The sequence below is a fragment of the Ptychodera flava genome, chromosome 4 (assembly GCF_041260155.1).
Source record: "Ptychodera flava strain L36383 chromosome 4, AS_Pfla_20210202, whole genome shotgun sequence".
Taxonomy (NCBI): Eukaryota; Metazoa; Hemichordata; class Enteropneusta; family Ptychoderidae; genus Ptychodera; species Ptychodera flava.
In genome coordinates this window covers 46,745,778-46,773,768 of record NC_091931.1, presented here as the reverse complement: position 1 = coordinate 46,773,768, position 27,991 = coordinate 46,745,778, and the positions used below count along the sequence as shown (strand labels likewise).

Below are 27,991 nucleotides of genomic sequence, written 5' to 3'. Positions count from 1 at the left end.
CGTCATGATGTGCAAGGAGAGAGCGCGTTGAAAACCAAGATGAACTTTTGAAGATTTTGTAATTGAGCTAAGCGGCCCGAAGTTAAAGATAACACGATGGCCGCGTACGCTGGATGCGTGGTTCGCATTGGCACCGATGATGGCGAATTTGAAGGTGTTTTGCATGCCCTTGATGGAAATAGTAAGAAAATCACACTCAAGAAAGGTATAGTGCTGGCTTTTCGTAGTTGAACGCCGCCTTTTATACACGAATATGAACTTGATCGAATGTCTGTGAAATACATGCCACTTTTATTTGTAGGCTGTAATTGCTAGCTGCAGGGATGTAGCTCAAGGTTTAGCTGCAGTACAGCAGCTCGAGGTTTTGCCTTGGTATTAATATAAATATATAAATACCCAGGCAAAACCTCGAGCTGCTGTGCTGCAGCTACTCAAGGTTTTGCCTGGCGTTGTTTCGCCTGACGTTGTTACATAATCAATCAATCAATCAATCTTTATTATACTCAACTCACACTGGCAGAGAGTGTGGTATGGTACATTCCAAAATTGGACAAAGTAACTATATATTTAAAGCCTTATCACTTCGCTCAGGGATATAGCCATTGTTAGGATTGGGTCGAAATTCTGGTGGGCTTATCCGTGGCGAAGCAATATATACATGGGGGTGGGTGGGCGGGAGACCGCCGCCCCTCTCCGTATCTCCTCTACACCATCGGGTCTTAGCCTACTTCTGTGTCGCCTTCTCCCCGTTTGCAATGAGGAGAGATAGTCTGGATGACACCTTTTCTATTTATACCTTATAAATTTGCATATGGCGGATTACTTTCACTACGTGATGCGGCTTTGAATAACTATATATTTAAAGCCTTATCACTTCGCTCAGGGATATAGCCATTGTTAGGATTGGGTCGAAATTCTGGTTTGCTCCCTGATGCTCTACGCATCATATTATTCTGCTCCCGTTAATACCCATACCTTAAAAGAATCCCAATCCCAATCATTAACAACGTACCGGGAAGAAAAACAGCGAGATCCGATACGCATGTTTCAAGATGTTTATTATTCATCTATATGATATGGAGTACACACTTAGCTTTACCAACCTAACTAATATCTGTATATTCATTAGTAACATCCTCTGTATAGATTATAATATAGGCCCTTTACTCGAAAGCCTTGTGGAAACCGACAAGTTCATCCATATGCTTATATGTGTCTGTATACTGCCTGATGTTTCTACTAAATTTACGAGTTTGTCTGCTGGTGCGCCGAGTTGTGTAACTTTTGAAAGCTTCATGTAGTACCTAGCTGTCTCTTCCGCCTTCCAGCCAACATGCTCCATGAGGGCGTATATGTCTGTACCCGTCATGGCAAGTGAGATGGCGCATGCGCTTCGACAGCCATGCGGTGTTTCTCCTGCATTAATACCAACCTCCTGTAAATATTTCAGCCTATAATATATTAATTGGGAAGACATTGGTTTCATTTCTATTGTTCCTTGTGGGGCGGTTGGCCGGAAGAGATAACCAGTGAGAATATTAATGCCAGGCTGCTGGCTAAAGCGATATACGCTTCCAACGAATTGACAGGGCACATGACTAAGTCGGAACATCTTTTAATAGCAAATAAATTTGTGGAGTCGCCTCTTAGCGTCTTTCCAAATGTATGATTAAAGAGTAAACCAGAATCGTCAGGAAATCTCAAAATTTCTTGGGTTTTCACGTGGCCTAGGTCGTGTGCCCTGTCTCCAGAAAAAGACAACATCTTGAAAAAGGCCATGTCTCTGGCTAATATATATAACTGTGTGGGCGATTTTGCAAGCATTATCTTTTGAAGTATATGTTCAAATACAAGTCTCATCTTATAAATAAAGGCGTAGCTTGCTTTGGCGAGACCAGGGCTTTTGCTTGCTCTTCGGCTATTTTCTTTACATATCTATCAATTATGTATGAATCGGCTGGATTGGGTGTACGTTTGTCAATGCCACTTGCTAGGGCCTGGTAAAATGTTTTTAATTTTGAAACCATGTTTTTTTTTATGGTGTTAACACGCAACCTTTTGGGGCAGGAGCACTGCTGCATACCCGTATGCCCTAAGTATGGGCAGGTCACTATATGTACCTGTGACTTGGCATCCTTATCTTATAGACTAGAAATCGCAAAACATCATGGGGGGAGGCAGTTAAAACAGTTTTCGGTTCAGTAAAGGTTAACAAAAAAAAAGTTCAAATTGCTGTACAAAACGGTCTTTTTGTATTTCATGAGCGGAACGAGTACCTAACACTTCTTCCAATCGCTGGTCTATAGCTTCGACGCCGGGATCAGTATTACTACTATCACAAGTGTCAGTTGTTTGGCAAAGAAACTGTGGAGTCTTGGTTTTGCAGACTTTGCAGTTTTCAAGGTTTGTATTGTTCGCCCCACACATCCAGATATATCGAGAGATATGTGTTCTAAGCACAGGTAAAAAATCTCTTTCAGTATCTGATTTAGTTGTTGAGATTTGGAGCCCGGTAACCAGAATTCCATGCATACATGAGGGTAGCGGAGTCTGAACAAACGTTCAATCGTGCATTTTTCAGTTGCTGGCCGAATGCTACTAGCGCTCTAACAAGGGCTTCTGCTTCTTTTCCACTATTGGTCTATTCCTCCATTCTAATTCCCAACTATCTCCTATTGACGTCGACTGAACCGGGCTAGTTTGTAGAATCGCTCCCCACTTGTAAGAGCTCGCGTCTGTGTATGCCGTAATTATTGCATGTTTCTCGTCACGCCAGGGAAATGGACTTACACATTTAATCAAATTGCGCCACTCGTCTAGTTCTTTCCTGAGTGGGGTACCGATACGAATGTTGATAGTGTTCTTAGCGGATTTTTGCGCTTTCGATAGAGCAAAGGCCATTTGCCTGATAAAGATCCGAGCGCATGGAATTGCCAGACTGAAAGAAATACATTTCCCCATGATTTTTTGCAACAAAGGAATTGGTATCACACTCTCACCCATGGCGTATTCTACTAACTCTAAGAAGCGGAGCTTTTTTTGCGGGGGAATGATGAAAGCTTTACTCTCGGAATCTACTATCATACCTAAGAGAACCAAGGCTTTCTGCGGTCTAAGTACACTCTTTTTAGTGCTATGAAGTAGCCAGTGTCTATACATAACTTAAATAGGATGTATGCTGCCGCCTCGGCGAGATCGAAATTCGACCAATCACTGTGCGTGTCGCTATTATAGGCCGGTCTCAGTGGTCCCCCGTGTCTATCGTCGATGTACTGTAGGCAGGGGACACCTAGGATACGCGCGTGACTCGTGATAGCGTAACCGACAGTATGGTAGATATACGCAGATAGCTTCCAGCCAAACGGTAGCGTGTTATTAAGATACCATTGCCCTGCCCATTGAAAACCAAAATATTTGCGATCTACTTCCTTAATAAGAAGGTGGTCATAGCCACTTTTATCGTCACACTTAAAGTGATAATCATATTGTTCAAGATATCGCGAGACTTCAATCAGCTTGTCTAACTTAAATGGGATGTCTCTGATCCATAGATTAAGATATCTCATATCAATACACATCCTAGGTTTTTTTGATTCTACAGTAATAGGCATGACAATAAAAGGTGGGGGGTCTATGCCGACCTGCCCGACAGCTGAAATAGCGCCAGTTTGGATTCTAGAGGAGATTGACTGAGAAATGAACTCAACAAAATTTACACAGGCAGGATTATTGGCAAAGATACGAGCTGGTGGGGTGGAACTATCATACAGTTTTCCTTTAAATGGACCTTTATAATGTTGAAAATACTCCGAGACTCCGACTCCATTAGTGATCCATTCCATGACAGGATCGTGACTACCAGTAGACATAATAGTTTCCCAGTTACATCTGTGTCGATGTAATTCTCCTGCGATGAATTCATCGGGGCAGCGAAAAGCTAATGTCGTTGGGGAAGCTCTCATCTTTCCATCGTTACATCCCCGATGGTGGGGTTACACTCCAGGCCCTGTCGAGGGGCACCCTCAAAAGCTACCCAAGAGTAGGTAGTTCTAGGCGTCGGAATTTTTTCCACCATAAACTTTTCCCATGGATATGGTACATTTGTATTCTGCAACAGAACAGATCAAGGCCGAAACATGAAAAAAACAAACAAACAAAATTACTTGTGAGGGCGCCCCTAGACAGGACCTCGAAATGCGAGGTGTGCAGGTAAGTACACGAGGGTGCTATGGACCCTCCCTGTAGAAGGGGATGAGGAGGCGGTATTACTTTACATGGGAGGCTTTGAAGAATGGCGCATAAATTTTGACACCTTGGACGCTATTTCCTCCTCTTCCTTGTTTCCCAGGAGAAGAATCAACAACCTGCCGGCTTCCTGCCCAAAATCATTAGACTCGAACTGGGCTAATACCGCCCGAAACCTAGGCAGTTTTGGATGAGCTGCAACTGTCGCTCTGTCGACCAGTGCCCTCAATGCGCTGACGAGTTGAACCCTGGAGGCCAACAATGGTGTGTGCGCCAATTCCATGACTTTCGACAGGGCGTCCTCAACGGATGCAGTTTCCGCCATATCTTGAAGCTTCTGAATTTGAGTCTTCAAATTCTTCATCTCGTCAGCCTATAAATTCAACCAAGAAATATCAGCCGTCAACATCATTTCAATATTATAGTAGACAACATTACCTACTATCGCAACAACATAGCGAGATGGTCGTATACTCTACATCTGCATACTCGCACATTTCTTTGGCATAATCACAGCACCCCACTATGCCCGCCGCTGGCATCACTATCATATACGTTTTTTTTTTTTTTGTTTTTTTTTTTGTTTTGTTTTGTTTTTTTTTTGTCGTTTTTTAATCATTTATGCCACTTCTCCACAATGTATGCACTAGCCTTACTATAACGTCCTCAAGTACCACTCTTGAGGTCTGTACGTTATTCCCACAGCAACTTCTCATCTGTTATTGCTGTATTCCCCACATACAATACCATCCATCTATATGTTACTAGAACTCGATCACCAAGGGCTTGTATTCCCCTACAGGCTAAAACACTGATGGCACCCTCGCAGTAACTCCTCATCGAGTTATCTACCTGGCCAATTCTCCCGGCACCCTCGCAGCAACTCCTCATGGAGTTAACTACCTGACCAATTCTCCCGGCACCCTCGCAGCAACTCCTCATCGAGTTAACTACCTGGCCAATTCTCCCGGCACCCTCGCAGCAACTCCTCATCGAGTTAACTACCTGGCCAGACTTAGCGACTTCAAGTAAAAGAAGATAACAGGACGGTGAAAAGAGGGTACAGAAAGAGAAACTAAACACAAGTATGACGTAGAATGAACACAAAAGAAGACAAAAGAGAGAGAAATGAGACTGCAGTATCACATGGAAACCACAGACAGCTGGCTAACATGAATACTACACGTGCGCAAGCAAAAGAGCAGTGAACATGAACAAACAAGCCAAGTGACAGAAATGAAAAACAGGGGGGAAAGGAAGCGGAAAACGTATCAGCGAAGAAATTCCAACTTGAAAGCATCTAGACACGTGCGCACACAAACTTGCGGCATGCTAGCGCCCCTGGAGAGACCAGGTGAATGACTCGTACCAACAGGTGGTAGCGTGCCAAACGAAAACTGACTCGTGCTATTCCTTGCATAATTCGCAATTATCTAGTAATGAAATGACGGCGACATACACACAAGCAACGTATCAAACAGTCTAACAAACCAGCTCTACGATACGATATGCTCACCTGTGAAGGTTGGCTCTCCTGTGGCCCTATCTGGGGTCTAGGCGTTTCTGGTCGTGGTGTTTGTCATTGGCTCCCAGTGGTGTTTGCAAAGCAGTACGGGCACGGGAATTCTCAGCATTCTCGGGTGGTTGAGAAGCAGCAGTCGCCCTAGACGGGCCTCCGTGTGCAGCAACAAAGGCTTGGCTGGCGCTAGCAACTGGTTGAGACGATGCCATGCTGTGTCGCTGGTCCCGTGTGCAATGAGGAGAGATAGTCCGGATGACACCTTTTCTATTTATACCTTATAAATTTGCATATGGCGGATTACTTTCACTACGTGATGCGGCTTTGAATACAAAACTGAACACTTTTGAGAGGACAACAAAGTATCCAAGTTGTACAATAAGCAAACTGTTTAACAGTGGGAAGAATACTGTCAGTTTACCCTCTGATGAAAACAGTTCACACACGCTACCAGACAGGCATAGATTTTCTGTTTTATTTGTCACAAAGTTGGACATAAATCGGCAATTTTTTACAATGGTAACAATCCAATGTGTTTAATGAGGGACGTTTTGTGCCATCTTTATCGTTGCAATAGCAACAGTACTGCCCAACTTCAAGTTGCAAGCTGAAAACCACCATCCCGATTAAAAACTGACAATTTTTTACACTGAGGGCACTCTAATATTAATCCCAGCATTCTTATCGATCCTTTCCCCTTGTTCATACACAGGACAGTTTTCACTTTTTCTATCGTTAAAGAGTGATGATAATGATATCTTGTACCAATGACGAGATGGAGAATAATATTTAAAAGTCTGGGTAATGTCCATATAGAGGATACTATGATAAACCAATCAGCGAACCTGCTGTCGCCAACGTCATGAATAATTACCCTGGTATGCAGATAAGAATGGACAGTGAAATTGATCTAAATGTTGCCATAACTTGTGTAATTGGTTTGTATAGTTGTTCCAAAACTTGCCTCAGAAGTTGCACTGACTTGTTATAACTGCGGTGAAAATCAGAGAGCTTTTATGGACCCATAATAAACACACACCAGGGAGTACACTTTGAAGTGCAGTCTTCACATACACAGACTCATAATACATTCCTTATATGCTGCTTTGAGTTACGTTGTATCACAGCCAAGTCAGAGTCTAGTTGTCATTAGACTCTTGTTTCCTTTACATTGTAGAAGTTCTTTGGCAAAAAATTCAGAATTTACAGGAAAAGAGGTGTACATAAGCCAGAAATAATAAGTGAGAAAGGTGTTGAAATGTACGGGGATAGAAAGTCAGGAAATCTTTACCCTACACACACAGACACTAATCAGTGTCTACTTTATTGCTTTATATCAACAATTACAGCAGAAGCCTACCATGAAACAAAACTATCATCCGTCTTTAGTTTGCCGCAACTCAACTAAAGTTACTGATCCTGTAGTAAATTTTGAAACAACTTTACAAAAGAATTACACAAGTGTGATAACATATAGATCAATTTCACTGTCCATTCTTATCTGCATACAACAGTAACCGTGCAAACTTAGGCTCGTACATTGCAACGATTTCAAAACTTTTCAGCTTGATTTCACCCTTTATTTTTAGCACTGGGTAGATTTTAGATGTAGACGTTACGCACAATGTTCAGTACGGTCGTGATGGTTTCCGACACAAGTGGTTAGTACATCGAAAATTACTTCATTGGATGATTTTCCTGGCCAGGTATAGACTTGGTTCAAGTCGGTGAATTTAAAAAAAATGAAATCATTTATAATAGTTTCTATTGTGTCTCTCCTATTTCGTACAAATCTATCCGGAATTTGGCAGCTCACGCCAGGTTTTCCCAGCGATTGAATGCGTCACGTTTGAGTCTGCGTAGTAGTGAGTTAGTTTCTGCCGGATTCATTGACTTGGACTTCTTGCAGAGTACAGGCGGTGAGATGGACTGTGTACACAGTGACGTAGAGCAAATACAAAATGATTGACACAGCCCCTGCCGTTATTCTGGCCAATAAGAAGAACGCATGCTAATAAACCTCTGCATGCATTAAAAAGTTTGTTGTCATCTCTGTGCAAAGCTAGACATCGAGTACGTTTTTAATTAGCTGTGATATCACAGCGGCACTTGTGGCGTGTATCGAACGTGCTCGGGTCATTGGGGTCATCGCCACAGTCCCGCTGCGAGCCAACGCATAGGTTTCGTTGGCAGTTTACTACGAGACCGACCGGTATCGTAGCTTTAGCTTGCAAAATAATGAACTATATTAGCCTTTGAATAAATAAACTTGTATCATCTTTATCATTGACTATCTGAGACTCATTCTGTACGCCTGCTAACTTTCTTGAAGATAAGAACACGTATTTTCTACCATTTTCCCGTGAGCCGTCGACGGCTTCAACGATGTTTGCTCGATCGCGTGTACAATGCACTGAATACGTTGGAGGTCAAAAGTTCAAATTCAAGCAGGAACCATCGACGACTCACCGAAAAAACGGTCGAAAATACATGTTGTCACGGTGGGGCTCGTTAGCAGGAGTAGAAGATGAGTCTCAGATAGTCAGCGATACAGTAGGTATAATTTTATTTATTGCATGCTTTATCTAATTTATTATTTTGCAAGCTAAATCTACGATACCGGTCGGTCTCATAGTAAACAGCCAGCGAAGCCTATGGGTTGGCTCGCAGCGGACTGTGGCAATGACCCCAATGACCCGATCACGTTCGATATACGCCACAAGTACCGCTGCGATATCACAGCTAGTTTTTAGCTACTATAGACTATAGTCTATAGAAGCTATTGGGATGGGTATCCGTCCGGCGTCAGTCTGTATGTATGTATGTATGTATGTATGTATGTATGTATGTATGTCCGTTTGTGAGGCGTCCGTCCACTCAAATATCTTGAGAACTGCAGTACTTACTGATTTGATATTTGTTGTGTAGATGAAAAATATGATTTTGAGAAACTAGTTTTTTTAATTTTTTGATATTGTTGAAAATAGGCAAATTAATGCCAAAAAAGGTGTTTTTGGTAAAAAATCTTCTTCTTCATAACCGCTGGTCAGACAGCTTTGTTATTTGGTATACAGGTCCCTAGGGATAACCCAACTTAGATTTGTTCAAATTGTAATGAAATATGCAAATGTGTATTTTTAAGGAATTTTTTTTGTCATTTTGTATCAAAAAATTTGACTTACATTGTATGTAATTCTTGTACTGTATAAACCCTATCAATTCACCCAGAAAAAAATAATTAATATGATTTTAAATAATTGAATTAATTAGGAAATCATCAAAGCCAAAATAATTTAGTGTGGAATTATCAGAAAGTTCACCTTTTTTTGACAGTTCATAGTGAAATGCTTACCATCTTGGAGGATTAAAACATGTAAAGCAACTTTCCTGAATCCCAACTTTGATATATTCTGAACCACCATTTATGTTATCTAAAAGAAATCGCTCATAATAGTTTGTCATGATAGGATGGTCAAATAAATAGAGATAGAGAAAGTTCTAATTTCCATTTATGGTTGACTTGGTAAGGATAAAATAAGATTACTTTTTGAGGAAAAAAATAGAGTGGTCAATTAAAAGAGTGGTCAAAGTGATAGGGTTTTTATGGTAAAGCTGGGCTGTAAGATTCCTTGTGCTATTTATAGCAATTATGCAATCTGTGTAAACAGTGCAATGAAAGTGTAACATGATTCCTTATGCTTTTGATGACCTTGAACTTCTTAAGTTACAAACATTTGTCTCTTCAGTGTGCTTTCTCTGAGTATGTACAGTCTCAGCTTATTCAACAGAACTTACTTACAATGTTAATTTGAAAGTTAAAATGTGCTTGGTTAATAGGATGAAAATAAAAGATAACCAGCTCAAGATTCTTTATAACCTGACAGATATGCTGTTTTATTATGACGTAAATCTTGATTTAAGCAAGTCTTGTTTACTTTAATTAGAATGTAATTAACTCTCGTTTATTTGCTATTATAGACTAATATAGTCTGATGAAATATGCAAATCTGTATTTTTACGGAATTTTTTTCCATTTTTGGTCAGGCCATCGTGAAATGAGCTATCAAAGATATCCACCTTCTTCATCAATACATGTGTCACAAAAGGTTATTCTCTACATAACACAGCAGAGCTCTGTCAACTGTTGAGTCGCTTGTTTTTCAAAACCGCTGGTCAGACAGGTTGGTTTACATGTCCCTAGGATGACCTTAGTGAGATAATTTCATACAGTCAGGAAATACTTAATTTTGTATCCATGTCTATAGTAGCTTCAGGGACTTTGGCCCTATGTTTATCTATCGGGGCGAATAATGGCATCAAGTTCGTACATCAACCGCGTTTTACAACTGATCAGTCGACCATCGCTAATCATGCGAGATTACCAAAGGTAGCTTGTTGAGAGTTACATTGAGGGAAAAGATGTGTTCTTCTGCGCACCAACCGGCAGCGGAAAATCACTGACATACGAAGTCGCCCCACATTGTTTTGATTTCCACCGCTTTGGGCACGTAAGAGAACAGGCTACAACTGTAAGGACAGTGTATTTTTCCATCCTTAAATAACCGTAGACAATTTTCACATTTTGCAACATGGGCCCTACAAACAACAATTTTCACGTGTTTTCGTTGATACAACAGAGGTCGTGCTGACTTTTGTGGAAGTGATCGCACTCGACATTTTGTCAACAACGCCAAGTGAGTTTTATGCACGTCTCGTTTGGGTCAATTGGTAACTCCTCCCAATGTGTAAAATTTAGTGATGTCATCTTATGAATAATTAATATGAGTAAAGAAAACGTCATCTCATGAATAATTTATAGTAACGCAGATCGTGCAAGAAAGCCAAGTCTGTGATTCCGGGTGAAACTCCGCTGTATAGCATTCACTCCACTCATCGCGTTCACCCTACTCATCGCGTCCACTCACGTGCGCGTTTCACATGACAGCAGAATACAAATCATTGCGTTCACAAATTACAGACTTGAACCAAGTCTAGGCCAGGTACTGCTCCTAGAAATCAAGATTTGACCCTTGTAAATTTACAGTAGGTTATTTGTCGCCAAATGTCGCCTATTTTTAATTTTGGTCAAATTTCAATTTAACCTTGCCATCTGCAGTATGGAGAATGTTTCAAGCTTTGCAAAGATGGGTCGACTGTTTTAGTTGGTCATCGTAGCACGATGGAGCATGATTTTTTCGATCACCATGCATTTCCCGGTACGATTGACTCTTCACTGCTACGATTGACTCTTCGCCGGATCAATCGCCGAGAAGTTAACCAAAAGCTGGAATAGAGAGCGAAAAACGTCCAATAACTCTTTGTCGAACATGGTCAAAGGTAAAGAAACTCAGAAAACTATTCCTGAAGAAATCTTACAATTTTTAACACGATAAAACGTCGCGAATCAACTCAGGCTGAGACACTTCTGGGTAGCCAACAGTCTCACTCGATCGATGGATCTGTCAGATCTGATCACGATATGAGCATAACATTTTCAAAGTGAACCAATGTAACCTTAGACCCTTGTTACGTGATTTGTTCTTACCTTAACCTCATTACATATACGGTATGCCATTGGCTCTTCCCAACTATCATCTAAATGGACATTACCCGGACTGTTTACTAGCTAATGGCAGTGATATACTTTATAAATGGCTTGTAAAAATATAATACCTTGCACATTTTGTATCTGTTTCTTTACATGTGCTCAAAACAACATGGCAGCGCCCATGAATTTAGTTGAGTACACTTCCAGTTGCTTGCATAGTATATCATAAACTTGCGCATGCATAGTCAGTAAGCCGCTGGCATGACTATAATCCGCCCTGCTAGCGGATAGTTTCCTGATAATCAATAGAAAAGGGCTCTAAAATCTCATCATAAAACAGAGTTGCGTAGAATGTCAATTGTGCGTTTCTTGTTTTATGTCAATTTTTTGGAGGAGGTTTATGTATCACAGTAGATGAATCATACAGTCGCCTTTTTTGTCAGACAGGCTGTTCACAGTCCAGGGGCAAATGATAATTAATTATGCCAATACGCAATGAGGGAATAGTTTATAGGCAGAAGTCAAAATGAGGTAATTTGCCCTGCTGGGAGTGAATGAGGACTAAAAAATGTGGTAATTCACCCCTCCGCAGGGCAATACTTGATACCTTAAATACAATTTGCCACTTTAGTAAGTCCTAAAAGTCTTGGGGGGGGGGGGGGGGGGGGGGGGGGAAGAGATTTTCAACATGTAATGGGGGATTTCTCCAGCAAAAACACTTAAGATTACAGAAGTCATAGTAGAGTTTTCTGTTATACTGGAATTTCCCACCAGAAAGGTGTAAAAAAGATAGAAAAGATTATTGTGTTTAGCTAGTTTCACAATCACATAAAACAATTACATTTGCATAAAAGCATTTGTTAAATCACTATCTCATAACTCTTGCTGTGGTGAGTAATCAACTTCTTACCCATAATGCATTTCAATATCACGCAATTTGACCCCTCAGCTCAAGAAAATAGCTATTTAACCCTTTTCCTGCCAAGCGCCCTTGTCCATTATCCTGCCAAGTAAGTAGAAACACGCCCCATAATATGTGCCTGCAAAAGATTGGCTCTCCTGCATGTTATCCTGCCAGGCATTTTGGCAGAAATCGCCCATTTTCAGGGTTGTTTTAGCCGTACTTATACGTGTTAGACTTCGATAATTTCTACATGCCCGTAGACAGGGGAAGGAGCTCAAGGGTTACTGCAGAAAAAAATTGAGGTCACCGGCTTTGTTTGCCCCTGGGAGTGCGTCATTTTATTGCCGTTTCATGTTTATTTTTTCGGAAATAAACTCCTTCAGTATTACGCACGTCCGCTAGGCACAAACATCACTCACTCGTCTGTTAGTCAGAGACCCTGAGGGTCGTGCTAGGGGTGCAGCAGCACCGCAAACCTGTCCTGTTTCCCCAGGGTAGGGCAATTGAATACGTACCTTCAACGACTTGGCAGTGTAGCACAAAAACTACGTTTTTGCCGTTGTATTAACGACATGGCTGAGCCATTGAAGCACAGTTCCACGTAGTTTAGCCAGCTCAGTTGGGAGTTGGCTTACGAGTGTTACCGTTCATCACTGACTTAATCGAGTGGTCCTCAGTCAGGTACGGGTTTGTACCGACATGGCTTGGGCTGCAGCTAACCAGTGATAACCAGTCACTACACCCAAGTCGTCAGTCTCACTTTTGCGATGCATGGGTACAACGCAATATGCTTCCATTGTTCTAGCCATCGACGTGTCACATGCCTGGCAGCCATATTGTACTGCTAGCTGGTTTGCATAACAAAAGCAGTCCCTGCTAAATGCAGGCGGTATCCCCTTAGCATATTGACCTTATGTCACCTTTTGAATTCTCTGTACGCAAACAGCGTACGTAGTTACCAATGCGTCGGCAAGAGGATACGTTTGCCTGCAAACCAGAGCCAATACTTCGGACGATGGATAAATAAAAAATCCAAAGCTACGTCCATTGAATGGCACGGCCAAGGCGGTGAAGGACGTTGCCTGGCTTGAACTTGCAGAGCTGAAGCCCAGCTTAGTACGTCGGACACCAGTTTGTAATGGTATTTCCGAGTCGTTCATATCCGTTCCATCGGAGGAACAAGTCGAGCCGTCCCGTCAAAAATACGTTCTCATTTTCAGTCACGCACAACTGAATAAGTGACTTTCGTCTCGCACCATCGGCATATCTGCCAAGTCGTTTGCAAGAGGTAGCCTTCTAGATTAGCATTGCCGAGTTGGTCAAGTTCGGCAGCAATCTCTATAGTGCCAGGCAGCCAAGTACGTCCAACTCCGCCAGAAAACGTCACCATGCTATCCTGCCAAGTCCGCTAAAAAGCGGTAAAAAAAACCAGCCCCCTCGGGTGTGGGGGGACTGGCGGACAGGTTTCTGCACCTTTCCCTGTCTATCGACTCCCTGCGAACCCATTTCGAGGGGGAAAGGCGTTCCTTGTCAGAAAGCCTCTCCTCGGATGACCCCTAAACGCACAGGGGATAGCAAAACGTAGTGCCGTCGACTTGGCAGGAAAGGGGGTACCCAAAAAGGGCCCGATTTCCACCGGGTTGGGAGAATAGCGGTCACCAGTGCTTAGATTCTGGCTACACCGAATTTCAAGCGGATTTTCACCGACTTGGAGGAAAAGGTTAAGGTAACAAGAATTAAGAACTCAAAAATTGTAACTCGCCCCATCACGGGCCAAGTAAGGACTGAAAAGGTAATTGCAATTAAGTGCTAAAATAAGAACTGAAAAATCATACTTTCCAGCACTGCAGGGCGAAGAAAGACTAAAATAGTTGTAATTTGCCCCATGGTAAGGGGAATAATTTCTCAAAAAGATAAAAATATGCAATTCTCCCAGCTGTAAGTCAAGCTTTAAAAAAAATCACAATTCACCCCACTATGGGTCAAATAAATACTGAAAAATGGTAATTTGCCTCACTACAGGGCAAACATGAAACAAAACATTACATTGATGTTATGTTGATAATTGAAAAATAAAGAAGAACACTGTTCTTTATATAAAAGACGTTCACAATTTACCAAAAAATAACATCAAGAATAATATTGGTCAAGTAACTTTGCACTTATATTCTTTCTTGTTTTATTGTGACCTGTTTTGGTCACCAGTGATTGGGCGAAGGCATGTGTAGTTTACATGGTATATAACCATTTTGTCTTTCACATTTTTAGGAAAAACAATAAGGGAATTTCAGATCAAATGTCCTGTCCCCTCACCTGTGTATTTATTGTATAATATGAAACAATTACAAGCCATTTATATGTCCATTTTATTTTCCCAAATTTTCTCGACAGTAAAATATTTAGATTCCGGCAAAACTTTGCAAGGACTTCTTCATTTCTATGGACATGAAGTCAAATGTTGTGAGTATGAAAATTAAAACTCTTCCATTGTTTATTGTTGTATGTCTTTTTCTGTCATCTTCTACAATATTTCCATGTTATTTACTTATTCAGTTCTTGCTCAAAGATTGTGGCAACCACAGATTATATTTGTTTTCAGCCAAACCTCAATCCAATTCCCATCATGAGTTATTGTAAGTTTTAAATATTAAATAATATCCTTCCATGAAAAGATGATGATCATATGTAGTGTTCATAATTGAATAGTAATTGATGTTTTGTGTATGTATGGTATTAATAACAGTATCAGTTTGATTATTTTACAAGCAAAATGAAACAACATGATATTTGCTGTAAGAAATGACATAATATTTCCTGTGTTTCAGTGGATGTCATAGAAGATGATAAAGTCACAAAGCAGAAATCATCATCATTGGTATCTAAGAATAATAATTCAAAATTTGCATCAGGCAGTATTTCCCTGGAAGTTGGTACAGCTATTCATGAAATTCATGAACCACTGTAAGTGACTTGCTGTGTAAACATTTTAAATTGTTGTCCCTTTTGTTGTTACAAATCTTTCAGCATCAGTGCAGATATTAGTGAAGTGGTCAAAATGTAAGTTTAAAGTCCATATAAAATCAGTGTTTTACATATCCACTGTGAAATTAATATAGCAGAGACGGGCATCTTCTTAACTGCACAAATAACAAAATGGGACTGCTAGGTCACTGGTGAAATACCAAATCAAAAATGAAAAAAATGATTGATCAATCAAATATATGTCAAGTTGTTTGATGTAAAATGTGACTTTTGATAAGTGTCCTGATGTGTACCATGTTGTATGGTGTAATGTATAATGTAGGCACTATTCTCTATTATATTACCATGCCTTGTGCATTGCATTTTAATTGGACGAGCTGAACCACGTGACTGCCCACAAATACACGGTAATGGTTTTTTTACATACCCGTGAATATGAATAATATCGTAAACACAGTAACTTTATGGCTAAAACGAAAATTGTGATTTGTATTTAGATCATAATCAACACAAAATAAAATGGAGCATTTGTGGGCCAAGTTTACATGCTTTTTTCAAAAAAAATCTCCGGATTTGCAAAATTTTTGCAGCACCCGCACTACTCACTGACAGGTTCTGGGACCCCGTTGTCGTTCGCACTGGAAATTTTCGTAAATTTTGACGGTTTTTCGGGGTTCGTTGATAATATAATTGAAGTAACAGACTCTGCGCTGACCATTAACGTTTATTTATGGGCGCGGGCGAGAGGAAAGCCAAATTAACGGGCTCGGCAAGCCTCGCACATTAACTTTTGGCTTTCCTCTCGCCCTTGCCCATAAATAAACATTAATGGTCAGCGCGTCATCCGTTATTTCTTTAACATTGGTCAGTTTGAGATGTTAGAATGATTGCTAATGATTGCCATTAGCCAGAGTATATCTTTTTCCAATGAACTGGCAGAGAGACTACTTTTTTGTTTTTGAAAGGAGGTGGAAAAAATAGGATTTTGTTGAAAAGTTAAGCATCTTTCTGTTTAATTCAAAACAGAGTGGATAACATGAGTCCTTCAGACCAAAAAGTGCCTTCAAGACCTGATAAATCACAAGATTCACTTCAAGTTCAAGGTGGCAGTTCGCTTGAAGGTGCACACAAAGTATCAACAGGCAAAAGTGAAAATGAAGACGTCAGCGAAGACAATAAGACTGGAACATGTGAGTAAGATGTAGAGACATTCAAATGTTACATTGTAGATAATGCCTTGATGACTATGGTTACTAAATGTCATGGAACTGAAAAGACATGAAGAAGTCCTTTGAAATTCTCATGACTGAAAATTATCAAATAATTGAGGACTATTGACAATCCTCCATGTTGTGAATTACACAATAGCTTTCTTTGTTTGTGATACATGGCCACGGATTTGTAGGATATTTCACAAATATTGGCAATTTTGATGAACTTGACTGTGGTTTTATTATTAACTATATTCCAAATTTCACAAACTGCTATTAAGACGAATAAGTATATTATGTATTTTGCCTGTCTTTATAGGAAGTGAAAATATTGTATGCCAGCATAGAACTTTTTTGTAGTAAAACTTCAGATAGCTAGCTGTGTTCATTTTTTTTCTTCATGTAATAAACCAGCCATTGTACCCCTTTGCATATGGGCCGGAGGCCTTTGAACGCAAATAAAAATGCACATTTGTGCACTGTTACTGTTACTTACTCAGAAAATATTGTACTTTGTTAATCCTTTGAACCCAGCTCGGACATAAATGTCCGATGACGTCATAGAGTACCAGGGGGTCAGGGTGCAAAGGGTTAAGGAGATGTTGATATGTGTTAGAATGTTAATAATTTGTCACTAATTGTTTTACTTTATCTTTTTCTCAGTGACTATACAAAGTGGAGAAGACAGTGAACAGTTCAGTGTTGATTACAGCTTAGTTGATGATATTGATGAAATCTACTTTGCAGCTGTAAGTTAATCGAGACTCTTAGTTTGCAGCAGGACACAGATTGTAATGATACTTTAACAAGTCAGCCAGTATGTTTGCTGTGTTCCAAACTGAACTCATCAACAGTTATCTGGTGCCAACTTCATTGAATCATTTTGTATCTTTCATTAACCTTGGACTTGCCTAGTTGATATTTAAGTAAGGTACACTGCCATTGACACATGCTTCTGTTTCACACAGTATTGCGCTGAAGACATTTCATCTAAGCCATCAATACTAAATTAGATTTCATTATTGTCGCAGTATTGTCAACCTACCATTGGCCGTTTTTGAGTATTTCCCTTTTGTTAGAATATGTTAGTTTGTATTGTTGTTTCTTTTTAATGCTATTGTCCGCTGTTGTCATGTGTGTCATAATAACAAGGTATGCTAAACCATACAGAGCATGTGCTACCTACTAATTTTCCATAGAGTTCATTTTGTTTGCATGACATCTTGAAGTACATTTTGGGATTGTGAACCAAACATCAGTTATATATTCTGTATTTTCTTAGATTCATCATATTTCACAGCAGAAGTTCATTGCAATCAACATGGAAGGTGTTCTGATTGGCCGACAGGGTACAATTTGTGTATTACAGGTAATACTTATACTAGTTGTGTTCATATGTCTGTACCTTTTCATGAGGTTGTGTTTGCAATGAATATAAATATAAATTACACTATAATCCAAACAGGATTCGAACCCCCACACACTCACGGCAGCATCGCCTAGCTGCTAGGCCTCACACAAAACCAGTCGGCCACTGCTTCCAACCCGAAAAGAGTTGGTCACAGTAACTGACTTAGATGTTGCAATTCTGTGCGCGACCGAACAACACGGTGTGCGTGGAGCAGACGACACACAGACACAGTATACACACACACATATAGTAATCGGAAAAGCACGAAGCTTTTTACTGAGCTATCAGACAGACTCGGGGACAAGTAAATATCCACCAGCAATACTGTCCACTCAGGTTAAAGAAATATAAATTACACTATAATCCAAACGGGATTCGAACCCCCACACACTCACGGCAGCATTGCCTAGCTGCTAGGCCTCACATAGTCTCGCTTCCAGACCGCGTCGCTTCGCCAGTGCAAAGTGCGCCGCTGGCGGTAGGAACATGAAGTAATTTATCCACTGGCTGGGCGACGGGGTCTGGAGACTACTGACTTCCGCATTCCAAGATATTTATACCCACCAATCACATGGCTCAATCGACAACCACGACAACAGGCAAACTTTGATGCATATTCAATAGAAGGAGGGGCTTGTAAAAATATCTACCAACAACTATGAGGAACTTCTATGACTGACAACGTCAATAAGCTCGACTACGCAATGATATGACATACATAAAAGGATTCCCTCGGATTCCCCAAACGACGCACTGGGCATTCACAGTACGCGGACGTGCGTAAATTCAACTGGCGAAAATGGGGCTGACAGCCGAACTTAGGAAAGCAATCGATTGTGGCAAAGAAAAATTAGCCATAGAATGCCTGAAAGACGAGCAAATTGAAGCCATTGCAGCTTTTCTATGGGGGGGGGGGGGGGGGGGGGGGGGGGAATGACGTCTTCGTAAACTTGCCAACTGGGTACGGGAAGTCTGTTGGCTGTTGTCTTCACATGCTCTCCGTATATTTTCACGGGAGTTTCAGCATGGTCACTGTCTACAGAGTACATTTGCCCCGGACATTTGCGACGAGCTCGATGTTGACTATCGCAAATTGAAAACACATGCATTTGTCTTGGTTTTTCGGATTGAATATTCAAGTAGGTCAAGGGTCATATTTAAATTTGGTTCTCCGCCCGTCCTGATGCGTCATCACAGTGGAATGCAGTGGTAGTCACCAGACCCTCGTCGCTTCGCGACTCGAAGCTCGTCGCTCCGCGACTCGCCATGTCCTACCGCCAGCGGCGCACTTTGCAGTGGCGAAGCGACGAGGTCTGGTAAACGAGACTAGGCTCACACAAAACCAGTCGGCCACTGCTTCCAACCCAAATAATAAAGCTACACACAGTCACTGCCATTTACACATTAAATTGCTTAAAATTGGTAAACTCATGACAAGTTTTAAATACTGTTCTGATATCCTGGTTTAAATTTCAGAGACAATTTCTTTTTTTTACAGGTGGCAACTCGACAACATGTTTTCTTGTTTGACATGATCAAACTTGGTTTAAGGGGATTTAATCAAGGACTTGGTGAAGTGTTGGAGTGCAAGGTCATCACCAAGGTAACACAAAACTGAATGCTTTCTATAACAATGGTGCCCTTCTCTTCACATAGTATTGCACACAAGACTCCTTGCAATTAAAAGCTCTTTTATCCTGCATGTGTAAGGTCTTGTGACATTTAGGAATTCGAAAGAGAGTTTACATGCCAATTTCCAGGCAAGTGTCAGAGTTCCATAGTATATATCAAAATTTGAGTAATATGTTGTTAGAATGATTCTCAAATTTTAATACAAACTTCAACACTGTCAAATTTAAAAACTGATTAAAGTTATCTAAGCTGAAATATGTGTGTAGAATGAACCCATGATTTACAAAAAGATGAATGCTAGCTACGTTGGTTGAATTTGGTCCAAGAAGAACTCTACACCAAGCAAAAATGTCATGATTAATTTTACAAAGGTAATAATTGGCTGCCAATTCAAGACTGCAAAATAGCATGACCAAGTTAATTATTTACATTGATCCCTGTAACAGGTATAACCATATTTAGTACATTTATCCCTCCACTAGATGATGCATAACCATATTATGTACATCTATCGTATACCTAGATTCACGTGTCTGTGTAAAGCTATGGGAAAAAGCGCCCTCACATCCATGCATTTTTTTATGCATCACGCCTCGGCCTGGTGCCATATTTGGATAAACACGTCCAATTTGATATCTATTACTGTTTGTAGAAAGTCTGACTGAAATTCAAAATTTGTTGTCATGCACACTGTGTCCAAATATGGGCAATCGCGTGCATTTCAACCTTCATTCTAGTTAATAGCTGTGTTGCTATCTGCTCATGCTGTCTATGTACATTTATCCCTGTACCAGGTGATACATTCCCATATTATGTACATTTATATCTGTACCAGGTGATGCATTCCCATATTATATACATTTATATCTCTACCAGGTGATATATAACCATATTATATACACTTATATCTGTACCAGGTGATGCATGATTGCCGACAGCCATCTGATGCTTTATTTCATCTATATGGATTGAAATTGGTAAATGTGTTTGATACACAGGTCAGTGGTCAAGCTTTTGTGACATTATCTTCAACATTTTCTACAAAAAATGTGGTTACTTGTTTGATTTTGTCTTAATTGACAAAATTCATATGTGACCATGAAAGCAGACATGCACTGAGTACCAAGTTCATTGTTCAAATTATAAGGTATAATATAATTTTTGCTAAAAAATTAAATTAAACGCTATTTTGTTGTATTACTAGTGTGTTTGTATCACATCTTGACAAACACATAATCTTCTTCTGTTAGGTTGCTGATGTGATTGTCTGGAGAAACAGAAATGGCGGTGACCTTCCAAGATATGTTAGAGGTCAAGTAGCATGTCTCCTGGAACACATGAACTTAACTTTGGATCAAGTTTACTTTCAGAGAGTAAGGAGCAAATGTATTGAGGTAAGCAAAACCCAACAGCAAGACTGTAGGATAGTCATTTTGTGGTTGGTTTGTATTTATTCATCACAAAGATAGTCCTAGCAAGCATTCATTTCTATCAGTACCCACGATGAGTGCCAAACCAGCCAACAGCCATTCAAACTTACAAATCAGTATTTCCTTTGATGTCGGTTAAATAACAAACAAAAGACAGCAGAGCTCAAAAAAATAGACAAGCCACAAAAGTATACAACAATATCAAATCAGTGAAATATAGATGTACAGACATCTTTCAAAGCAACCAAGAAGTAACATCACAGTTTTTTGGGAAAAAGTGAGCACATTGTAAACTGTAGCTTTGATGAATCTGTCATAACTATGGCGTGAGATAGTCTTAAAGTTTGATACAAGAATTCCCATTTTAAGGTCTTGTTGTCATTGTATGAAAGTGTTTGACTTTTCACAGGCTTTTCTGTAAATTGTGTTTGTCCAGTAACATGCCTCTGAAAATTAAGTAGGTCAGAGGAAAATGTTGGTTATTTTTCTTTATGTCGGCTGAGACCCATAACATAGTGTAAAATTTAGAAACTAAATTTTATTAGAAATTTTTTGAAAATGCAAAAAATATGTCTAGGTTCAGCAGGTTTTTCTAGTGTAGGCCAGGTTACAAAAATCACACATTTTTTTTATTTGGCCTACTATGAATTATTGGATCTAAATGATCTTTTGAACAATCACTTATTCATGTCTTTAAGTAAATCTTTGTTTGGTTACAAGGTAAAAACTGATAATGTGGAAGATTGCAGCTTCTCCATTCATGGCTGTCATCAAGTATTGCAAAAATTCCACTGTATTTCCTGTCGTACATAACAATGTACTGCTTGTATACGTGTGTCTTTGTATAAAGATTAAGAACAGCAAAATCTATAACCTGCCAAGTTTTTGAATAGCTTAGTACTGGAACATGTAGTTTGGTCATTCAGCACCACTTTAGGAATCAATCTCACATGGAAGCAATTTTCCATCAGCTATAACAAACAGTATCTTTCCTGTTGAAACCTGTCAGTACATGGTAAATAAGAGAACCACAAATTCATTTTACAGATTGATCAAGCCGTGTGGACACAGAGACCATTATCACAGTATTTGATAGAAGCTGCTGTCAAAGATGTGATGTACCTTTTAGATTTACGCATTGTTTTAATGGAGTGTATGCTTGAAGAGTTTACACAGGTAGTTGATATCTACTTGAGTGAGGTTAGAGATAAACCAAATGAAACTAACATGAAATCACCGGTAAGTTTAGATTTTCTTTGTCTGTCCCTCGGTAGAAATGGTTCTAGAATTGAAGTAGGCTTGTTTTAGAGGAAAATAAAGTTTACTTTCTTTTGTACTGAATTAATTCAATATTTCCTGTGGTTAAGGAAAATGCCGATAAACATACGAGACCAAAGAGATAGATGATTGAACACAATATACAGTAATAGTTACAAAGAGTGTTACAGTAATAGTTTTATCAATGAGAAAAATCTATTCAAGTTCTGTAGCTTTTGACTACCCTTTGATTTCAACTTGATAATTTTTTTAATGTGTTGAATTTCTACCAAGCTGTTAATCATTCTGAAATAAGTTATTTATCAATAAAACTTCCAGTCATCTATTGCCCAATGTATTATTTGTCAATCAAAACACCAGTAATCTATTGCCCAATGTGTTATTTGTCAATCAGAACACCAGTTATCTATTGCCCAATGTGTTATTTGTCAATCAGAACACCAGTAATCTATTGCCCAATGTGTTATTTGTCAATCAGAACACCAGTTATCTATTGCCCAATGTGTTATTTGTCAATCAGAACACCAGTTATCTATTGCCCAATGTGTTATTTGTCAATCAGAACACCAGTTATCTATTGCCCAATGTGTTATTTGTCAATCAGAACACCAGTAATCTATTGCCCAATGTGTTATTTGTCAATCAGAACACCAGTTATCTATTGCCCAATGTGTTATTTGTCAATCAGAACACCAGTTATCTATTGCCCAATGTGTTATTTGTCAATCAGAACACCAGTCATCTATTGCCCAATGTGTTATTTGTCAATCAGAACACCAGTTATCTATTGCCCAATGTGTTATTTGTCAATCAGAACACCAGTAATCTATTGCCCAATGTGTTATTTGTCAATCAAAACACCAGTAATCTATTGCCCAATGTGTTATTTGTCAATCAGAACACCAGTCATCTTTTGCCCAATGTGTTATTTGTCAATCAGAACACCAGTAATCTATTGCCCAATGTGTTATTTGTCAATCAAAACACCAGTAATCTATTGCCCAATGTGTTATTTGTCAATCAGAACACCAGTTATCTATTGCCCAATGTGTTATTTGTCAATCAGAACACCAGTAATCTATTGCCCAATGTGTTATTTGTCAATGAGAACACCAGTTATCTATTGCCCAATGTGTTATTTTTCAATCAGAACACCAGTCATCTATTGCCCAATGCAGTGTATGAAATGAGTCTGCAAGCCAAACAAACATCAGTCCGTAATCATTCCCGCTTCCAGGGAATTCATCATTGGGATGAGAATGGATTCCGTGAAAATCACCATCGAATTATTGATCCTAATGTTATGTGGAGTCGGGAAATCTGGCACGAAGGAAAGGATTTTGTTCAAACTTCAAAAAGTAGAGGTAGTTGTGATTATTTTATTCATTAATTGCTGCAATATAGCAGAGAATTCTAATTGTGGTAATGACACAATTTATATCGTATTCTGTGCAGTTTGATTGGTATTTGTTTGTTGAACTTGTTAATGTGACAGGAAAGAAACAACATTGGTTTTAATTGTGTTGCTTAAAGTTATTCAAACCTTTATTAAGATCATGTCTGTTATAATTAAAAACTCATAATTGCATCAGGTATGTTTTAAGTTATTCCTAATTGAAAGAAAAATGTTTGAAGATTTCTATATAAATTCAATTTGGCAATAAATTCAGACTTTCGTCATGAGCATTTCCTGTTGTATTGTAATGTTGATACTGAAAATGACCAGAATATCAGTTTTAAAATTCATTCAGTGTGAACTGAGCTGGCATTCGCGAAAATTTCATGAACTTTGAGCAGTCATGCAACTCTACATACTGTAGCTTGCTTTTTGGAAGATATCTTGCTGCGTAATGTTTGTCCCTTAAAGTAGACTATGTCTGTTTGTGTGCTCAACAGATCATGTGATATCTGTGGGAGCAAGAAGAGCTACTCATCTTTCTCCAAATCAGCGTCATCTTTCTTCAGTGAAAAATTTAGAGCCTGGTCATTCATCAGGTTCTCTGTGTCACGAGCTTGCGTCATTCCAGGAGACAAAGACTTTGCCACCTTCCAAGATAGTAAGTAGTTCATCTGAGAGTGACTCAGAGAGTGAGACTAGCTCAGATGATGAACAAATCAATGCACTAGTTCTCAATCAGATGGCTAAGATAAATGTCAATGAGACACACAGCAAAGACAACTCATCAAAGATCGATGGACTAGAAATAGAGCATAGCACACAGTTACTGACAAATGATGACAGAGACAATGGCAGATCTACTGAAGGGAAAAGAGAGAGTAACGACATGTTTAATTGTCAAGAGAAAGATGTAGAAAAGTTAAAACGAGTTTATCATGGTGAACAAGATGGAAGAGCAAAGCACAAGACAAGTGTTCTTGGAAGAGGGTTATCAGAGAAAAGAGCGGATTCAATCAAAGAGAAGCTAACATCATTGCTGGAAATTGCCAAAAATGATGTGAAGAATGAAGACAAAATGACCATGTTATCTGAGACAGCCTACCAGAATAGTGATGGTATTCCATGCATAGATATGTCCACAAGTACATCATCCATGACTGATATGTCCGACTCATTTTCATCTGAAGATGCTAATGTCTCACCAACTCCTTATAAAAAGCCTAGTCAGATTTCTTACCCACCAGAGCAGTTCATGGATGCTGAAGATTGTTTCTTCTTAGATGGCACTTTATGCATTCCAACAGTTCCACACACACAGGACGATGTTGTCATCAAAGATGGAATCAATTCTGAAGCCATGTCATACGATACAAGCCTGCCTCATGAGAGCTTCAGGGCCTTTGTCTCAGAGTCACCGGAAGACAGCAATATCAGAATTGGAAAGTTCAACAGAGCTGACAGTCAAACATGTGCTGATGTAGCTGGCAATGGAAATCAAGCTTACAGTGAGTCTCAAATTATCTCCGATGACCTCACAACAAACTCACTATTGAAAGAAGATGGTTATGGTCAGATAACACCTGGTAAAACTACTCCAAAACTTGGTTTTGGAAGAGCGACAGCTTTGATGTCACACAGTGATATGATGAACAGATCAAGATCACCAAAGGTAATGCATGCAAATTTATTCCATTTGCATGACATTGTGTATTTCACAGAAACTGTCGTGCATTAATATGTCATATACAGTCCCCACCAACCAAGATTAGGATTTGGTTCATAAAAACTAGACTGGGAAATTGTTATTTGAGGGCACTCCTACAGGCATAAGCGGGCCAACCTGTGGGAGCAGTCTCAAGCAAGAGATGTTCCAGTCCACAAGAAAACCAACTTTATATTTAAGATAGCTTTAAACAGGACAAATAGAATATCATAGACGGAATGTTTTAATTTCAAAGCTGTCCTTTTTATGCAGATCAGAAGATCAATCTTCATCATATTTGCATAATCTACTGAAAATCTGTTATATCTTTTCTTTCAGGATCTGTATCTAATTCGAGGTAGCATGGTTGAGTGTGACTTCCCATTAGATGATGAATTATGTCATTCTTACAACAGACAAGCAAGAACAAGAAAAGATTCACAGAGGAAAGTCAATTGATTTCAGGGCATATGTTTTACACATCGCATGGTCACTCCATAAATTTTATAGAGTGAACTGGTACACCATTGTTGTGGAATGCTGTGTAAGCAAATCATGTATATCAGAAAACTACATGATAACAAAGCTAACCAGAAGTACCGGTATGACTTACAAAATATCCAATACTTTGTATTTTTCATTTATCATACGCATACTGTGTATTATTAAGGGTTCATGTTTAGTTGTAATTAACAATGAAATTGCCATTTAAGTTTACTTTTAGGGATAGTATTAAATGTTTTGTTTTAGAGACAGAATCAGATGGACAATGATACTGTTAAGCATAGTGACTCATAATTTAGCATTATCTTGTGTACATGTCAGCTCTTTGTAAAAAATGTACCGTTAATGTTTACAATGACCTATCTGGCTAGGATGATTTGAATACCATCCGGACAGGATGATTTGAACACCATCTGGACAGGATAATTCGAACACCATCCGGATAGGATGATTTGGACACCATCCGGACAGGATGATTTGGACACCATCAGGACAGGATGATTTGAAAACCATCCGGACAGGATAATTCGAACACCATCGGGACAGGATGATTTGGACACCATCTGTTTGCCAGCTAAGTTGTGCCAAATGTAATAGTCCCAAGGCAAACAAAATTGAAATGTTGTGAGTTTGCCCAGGTAAAGCAAGTTTCACAAGCAGGTCATGGTGAGTGTGTACAAATAAATCAAGTCACATTGTCAAACAGATTTAAGCATGCCCAAATAAAGCAAGCTTTGGTCTCAAGACATATTCAGCAAAGCCAGGGCTCGATCAAGTACTTATTACATTCAAGCCCACCATTGATCCTCCATGAAATTTTATTTGTGGTTTCAAAGATTATGTACTCTATTCAAACATAGCTTTCAGAGTTGATAGTATTCATGCCAATATTTCCCGTGTCATGACCTCCTGTAAAACCTTTGAATTAACCAGGAAACAAAATGACCAACTTTAGAAAAGTGTTGTCATAGTGTAATGTTTAGTAATTTACAGGGCCAGTAGCTGTAACTTTTAATGATTTCATCACTATTTTTGTTTTTTATTGTCAACTGCAGTTCAACTCCCATTGCATGTTGAATTACACAATATTCAGCTTTTCAACTCAGCCTGTACATGTGTAAACTACATTGTTATTACTGAAAAGTGAATTCTGGTCCAGACCAGAATTCAAATGAAAATAATAACAGTACAGTCTACATGTATACATACAATGTTGACAAACTAAGAAGTAGGTATTGCAGCCTACGTTTTGTAATTCATCAACTAGTGAAAAAACATTTAAAATTACATCTATTTTGTGTTTTAAATATGGAATATGTAACAGTTTCAGTGTTGTAAATCCCTTATTATTAATTTAGACTTTTGTAAACTTAGCGTATGACTTTACCAAATTTGCAAATAGCATGTCTAATAGATGGTCTACAAATTTCAGAAACGTTTGTCAAAAACAGTAACTTTTGAAAAAATGTGAACACTTTGAAGCATTTAGATGTAGTATCCATACTTTCCAAGCTTGGAAAGCGTTAACTCTGTTCCATTTCTTATTTACATAACAAGACACTTCAAATTGAGAAACTTGAATGAAATCAAGACAGTTAAATGTTCAGTGATGCACATTTCTGTGCTATCCATGTAATACCAATCCACACTTACTAATAAAAGTAAATGATAACTTTAATATCATTTTGATAGTGTTCCAAATATAGTGCATTAACATCACATTCTCATACTGATAGCTTGTAGATTGTATGTACTCATTCATCTCATCTTCTAATTTCTGTCCATGTGTCTGTTTTCTTTTCTTAGTACTGTTTATGTGTTCAAGAATCCGAAGTTCCTTTCTTCTGACATTGTAAATTTTGTCACCAACTTTTTATTTTGATTTCGGTATTGCATATCTCCTTGATGACATGTATCACACCCTGTGCTTTTCAAAGGACACTACCAGTAGTTGATGACAGCCCAGTTTATAAAGCTATTGTTTGACTCAAAGATAAGTTTACATATTATTTCAAGTACTACCAGCATTTAATCTTTTTGATGGGGATTTCTTATTAAAAAGCTCGTATGTTTTGGTACTTTTTCTCATAATTTTTAGCTCCCATTTGCCATACATATATGGCAATTGGGAGGTTATATGGTTGAAAAAAGTCTGTATGTGAGATGTCTGTCTGTATGTATGTATGTATGTATGTATGTATGTATGTATGTATGTATGTATGTATG

The 27,991-nt window shown here is 39.1% G+C and overlaps 1 protein-coding gene across 1 annotated transcript; it reads left to right on the top strand.

Moving 5' to 3' along the window:
* Positions 1-29: 29 nt before the first annotated feature.
* Positions 30-27,843, top strand: LOC139131974 (uncharacterized). Its single transcript, XM_070698312.1, has 13 exons — positions 30-205; positions 14,608-14,676; positions 15,042-15,177; positions 16,225-16,388; positions 17,073-17,158; positions 17,692-17,778; positions 19,319-19,423; positions 20,370-20,450; positions 20,703-20,846; positions 21,930-22,121; positions 23,311-23,524; positions 24,057-25,228; positions 25,601-27,843. Exons 1-13 carry the CDS (start codon positions 97-99, stop codon positions 25,718-25,720), a joined length of 2,679 nt encoding a protein of 892 aa, XP_070554413.1. The 5' UTR covers positions 30-96; the 3' UTR covers positions 25,721-27,843.
* The last annotated feature ends 148 nt before the right edge of the window (positions 27,844-27,991 follow it).

Excerpts from the sequence above, each read along its gene's own strand:
- LOC139131974 (XM_070698312.1), top strand. The coding sequence starts at position 97 with ATGGCCGCGTACGCTGGATGCGTGGTTCGCATTGGCACCGATGATGGC. Across the intron at positions 15,178-16,224 it reads CATGAAATTCATGAACCACT|AGTGGATAACATGAGTCCTT; the intron begins GTAAGTGACTTG and ends AATTCAAAACAG. Across the intron at positions 16,389-17,072 it reads AGACAATAAGACTGGAACAT|TGACTATACAAAGTGGAGAA; the intron begins GTGAGTAAGATG and ends TCTTTTTCTCAG.